At 37.6% G+C, this 4,902-nt stretch overlaps 1 protein-coding gene across 3 annotated transcripts; it reads left to right on the forward strand.

Annotated features, from left to right (window-relative positions):
* Positions 1-242: 242 nt before the first annotated feature.
* Positions 243-3,316, forward strand: LOC141763731 (major histocompatibility complex class I-related gene protein-like). 3 transcript variants are annotated; one of them, XM_074628430.1, is made up of 5 exons: positions 243-510; positions 648-950; positions 1,797-1,910; positions 2,093-2,110; positions 2,653-2,678. In XM_074628430.1, exons 1-5 carry the CDS (start codon positions 252-254, stop codon positions 2,661-2,663), a joined length of 705 nt encoding a protein of 234 aa, XP_074484531.1. In that variant the 5' UTR covers positions 243-251; the 3' UTR covers positions 2,664-2,678. The 3 variants fall into 3 exon arrangements, with proteins under 3 accessions (XP_074484531.1, XP_074484530.1, XP_074484532.1); XM_074628429.1 differs by lacking the exons at positions 2,093-2,110; positions 2,653-2,678 and adding an exon at positions 2,779-3,316; XM_074628431.1 differs by lacking the exon at positions 2,093-2,110 and having other exon boundaries at positions 2,653-2,790.
* The last annotated feature ends 1,586 nt before the right edge of the window (positions 3,317-4,902 follow it).

Below are 4,902 nucleotides of genomic sequence, written 5' to 3' on the forward strand. Positions count from 1 at the left end.
GGAATGACCATCATATACTTCTATCATAATGTTCTACGCTCTTATACACTTTCACTATTTATTTTAATGTATTCATCCATTTATTAATACATTTTTATTTCTGATTTATGACTAGAACAACTTGCTACACAGTGCTGCATCTCAAATGAATCTCCAGGTTCCCAGCTTTCAGATGATGTACACCACTTCTATGTGACATCTACTGTTGACTATTTATCCCCCCCCCCCGCCCACCACACATTTTTCAGAGGATGAACGGCTGTGAGTGGGACGACGAGACTGGAGAGGTTGTTGGTTATAATCAGTACGGTTATGATGGAGAAGACTTCCTTGCATTAGACCTGCAGACGCTGACATGGACCGCTCCAAAACAACAGGCCTTCATCACCAAACTTAGATGGGATAATGACAAAGCTAGATTAGAACACAACAAACACTACTTCATCCACATATGTCCTGACTGGCTGAGGAAGTACCTACACTATGGGAGGAGCTTTCTGCAGAGAACAGGTAGGATCACATGGCAAGGTGTACTGTTGTACATGGACTCAGTGCTTCTAAGGCACTGTATCATTCCAATGAACATAATATCCTGACACATCCTGGTGTCTCAGTACAGACTCATCTGTGTCTGTCCTTCTCCCCAGAGCGTCCCTCAGTGTCTCTCCTCCAGAAGACTCCTTCCTCTCCAGTCAGCTGCCACGCTACAGGTTTCTACCCCGACAGAGCCATGATGTTCTGGAGGAAAGATGGAGAGGAGATTCATGAGGACGTGGACCTCGGAGAGATCCTCCCCAACCACGATGGATCCTTCCAGATGAGTGTTGAGCTGAACCTGTCATCAGTCGCACCTGAAGACTGGAGGAGGTACGACTGTGTGTTTCATCTCTCTGGTGTGGTGGACGACATCGTCACCATACTGGACAAAGCAGTGATCAGGACCAACTGGGGTAAGACTGGAATCACAAGTGATGGTGTATTTTAGACTGGGGAATGGTTTTTACATTACATCGCCTGCACCAGTGAAATAATTTGCCTCAGAACAGATTTCATTGAGTGTGTTTGTGAGAATCAAAGTGTGCATGCAGGTGAGTTTCTGACCGGTCATTTCCGGCGGGTCGGGGGGAGAGAAAAAGTCACGAAACGCATCAGAAATCCACAGTGCCTGGAGCACATTGGACAACGCCTAGGAGCTAGCTGTTCAAACTAAACCAAACTAAACACACAAACAAAGCCTTATATTATTTATCCTACATTTATTAATCAGAGCGTTCACTATAATCACTCAAAATCAGCTGGGGGAGGTGTGTAGAAACAGCTGTTTACGACTGGCTGAGGGGGTCCCAAACACCAACCTGATTATTCTGGGGGTCAAGACTCGAAAAGGTTGAGAACCACTGTATTACATAACCAGCCATTAGTCTTAAAAACGTGCAACAGCAACCACATTTAGAGGACCGGTGCTGACATTTACTCTGAGAGGTGCTGCCAAGTTTGATGGCTTTTCACACATAGATGGCGCTAAATAAAGGTTTTATATCTTGAACTCCTGGTTTACTGTACCCACTTAAACCACTGATAAGCTGTGAACCTCTTTGTCAGGGTTTTTATTTACTACACATTTGTTTGACCAATAATGCACTAATAATAATAATAATAATACAGCACTGCCTGAATGTTGATTTGAAATGAAAGTCATATCCAGAACTGAGGCATTACCACTGAAAACACTTTCAGAACCACACAGCACACAGTGTGAATGAACCCAAAGTGTGAATGTTCTGTTTTGGTTCCAGTTCCTCCTGCAGGGTTCCCTGCTGGTCCTGTTATTGGAGTTGTTGTAGGACTGCTGCTGCTGCTGCTGGCGGTCTGCATCGCTGGACTCTTCATCTGGAGGAGGAACAATAACGGTGAGGAACAGAGATGTTTTTATTCCCCTGATGAATTAAAATAAATACCTGTGATAGTCTCGTCCTGCATATTTAGTGTGGTACTTCTGGTAACTCAATCCATTTATTTGACAAGTGATAGTGAAGCCCAAAATTTCATTTGAATCATTTTCTAACATTGTTTTCTCTCATCTGTATTTCAGGGTTTCGCCCTGCTAACAGTAAGTAATATACTGTGAAATGTCTCACATTATATACAATTATATATATTTTAATATATATTTTTCCACTTGTGGGCGAGCAACTAATATCCTGTTCACCATAAAAACAAACATCAGGCATAATGTGGACACCAATATGACAAGGATTTCACTTTATTTACTACTTATTTTGACAGCGGGGCAGTGAACAATCCATTTATTTGACAAGTTCAAAGTGCTGTTTTTTTTCCTGCTTTCATAAATTCTGAAATATGAATCATTTTCTAATATTGTTTTCTCATCTGTATTTCAGGGTTTCGCCCTGCTAACAGTAAGTATTATACTGTGAAATATTTCAAACGATATATATATATAGTATAGATATATAAATATATCTATACTGTATATATATATATATATATATATATATATATATGTCAGCAATAATCTGACATCAGTCAGTTGTAATCCTAAACAGGATCAGGTTTTGTAATGACTACATGAAGACTGTAGATCTCTTATACCTGTAATAACTGAACTTGTGTTTCTGTCTCCTCTCACAGGGAAAAGATGATCTGCAGCATCCTGCTGCTCATCATCCTGACCTCCTGTATCTGTGGTTAGTTCACACCTTCACTTTATTATCCACAAAGACTGAATACACTTTTTTTTACTTTTCATATCACCAGACTGCTCCCTGCTGGAGGACAGACTGACCCTCACATGTTCTCTAACTATAGCCAGCCAAGTAAAACCGGGGATCCTATACTTGAATACTTGAACGGTGAAGTTCAACATTTTGAAAGGGACGACTCTTAAAGTGAATGGTGATATACTGTAGGTGTGTGAGATCACTGTGCATCACCTCTAGTCTCTTCTGTGGACCAGCTTCCTAAAAACTAGTCTTTGTCTCCCTCTGCTGGTAGCTTAATTAAAGTCCTGGGTATCCGCCTGGTCTTCTTTAGTAATAATTCATGTAGAATCTCAACACTGTAATGCAAAATCATGTCAGTGATGTCACAGAGAAATGTAACTTTATAAAAAGACAATAACTTAAGAAAAAAAAGGCTGAGCCTGTGCTCCTAATCTAATGTTTTTACTTAAATTACTCTATATTTTATTTATTTATATTGACCCTGGCATGCTTAATGTTGCTTTATTTATTTTTATTTTTTTCTCTATTTATTTTCATTTTGTGTCCCTTCATTTCTTTCATATGTATTTATCTATGTAAAGGTTTGATTGTTTATTGTATTAACAGATTTAAAATTAAATCTATTAAAAAAAAAATCGACATAGTCGACCGAATGCATCCAAGAGAAATCTCCTGATTCAGTCAAGAGGGAGGGAAAAACAGCATGATCTTTCATTACCACGTCTCTAAACCAGTCTTGCCAACAGAAGAAGAAAAAGAAGAAGAAGAAACCAATGCATCATGGGATAAATATTGCCTCCATAGGCTTTGGCTAACGACAACACCAACTCTTTTCAACACAGATAAATACTCACAAAATACTCAGTTTCATTGCTGGATTTATTAATAATGGAATAATGCACATAGATTGTTAATTATGGTATTTATTTTACTCTAGCTCTATTATTCTGCAAACCTCAAACAACAGAAACACATCCAATTACAATAATGTGAAGATATTGAGATGCACATACACTGTTATAAATGGATATTTTTTATAATTTATTTATTATTTTTAACTTTTATTTTTATTTTAACTTTATTTACATGGAGTTGTCATGCATGTTTTTTGTTTTTGTTTAAATATGTTGTACTTTGGGTAACATTATGTCATGTATTAATACTTGATTTAAAGTTGTCATAACTAAACGTGTTATAATGTCCCACTTTAAATAGACGACAGTGAAAGCTGCTGAAAACTGCAAATTAGAGCGAACTACAAGGAAACTGTGACATTTTGCTCAACATATCTTTTCGTGGATATTAAGTAAAAAAAAAAATTAGGCTATAATAATTATAATTCTTTTAAAGAGAGTAAATTTAGATAATATCAGCCCCTCAACTGGACGTCACAACTCCCTCCCTCCAGGAACCTGACCCGCGTTGAAATATCTGCTAGTCGGCTGGCTGAAGCTCTCACTCTCTCTTCTACTCAAAACAAGATGAAGTTACTCATTTTGCTCAACTTGCTCCTCTTCTGTCACGTTGCATCTACAGGTAAGATCATATTGTGACTCTCACCGTTATTTCTTGTTATTCTTGTTGCTGCAAAACTTGTAAGATTTAGTCACTTTGTAGTGCGACATTGAGGAACCACTTTCACTTTCACTTTGTCACACTGAACTTACAATAATGTCACAATAAATCGGACAAGGCGACCTGCTCTTGACTACTACTTTGCTGGTAGGATAGGGGAAATAACCGTGGGACATCAGTCAAAATGCTCTTGAGATGGATTTGTCTTCAGTGAACTTTATTGTAAACTTCACGCACTGTGCACCATTTACACTTCAGACAGGAAGTATAGTTTCCGTTAGTGTGTGGTTCTGTAACCGTAGAAATAAAGGACTTTAATGAATATTGATTGTATGGGAATCATTACATACAACGCTCTACAGAATACAGCATTATGTACATCATTTCACCATATAACTAACATTACTACCATATACAGGATATACTGTGATCCTTAATACTCTTACACAGTGCTGTCAAATAACAGGATAAACAACATTATAGCTAATAAATTAAAATAACATTCAATATCTCATGTACTATCTCTTATGGACTATATTCTCTTATATATTGTTATATTATATATATATTATTCTATATTATT

The sequence above is a fragment of the Sebastes fasciatus genome, unplaced genomic scaffold (assembly GCF_043250625.1).
Source record: "Sebastes fasciatus isolate fSebFas1 unplaced genomic scaffold, fSebFas1.pri Scaffold_331, whole genome shotgun sequence".
Lineage (NCBI taxonomy): Eukaryota > Metazoa > Chordata > Actinopteri > Perciformes > Sebastidae > Sebastes > Sebastes fasciatus.

Excerpts from the sequence above, each read along its gene's own strand:
- LOC141763731 (XM_074628429.1), top strand. The coding sequence starts at position 252 with ATGAACGGCTGTGAGTGGGACGACGAGACTGGAGAGGTTGTTGGTTAT. Across the intron at positions 511-647 it reads GAGCTTTCTGCAGAGAACAG|AGCGTCCCTCAGTGTCTCTC; the intron begins GTAGGATCACAT and ends CCTTCTCCCCAG. Across the intron at positions 1,911-2,778 it reads CTGGAGGAGGAACAATAACG|ACTGCTCCCTGCTGGAGGAC; the intron begins GTGAGGAACAGA and ends TCATATCACCAG.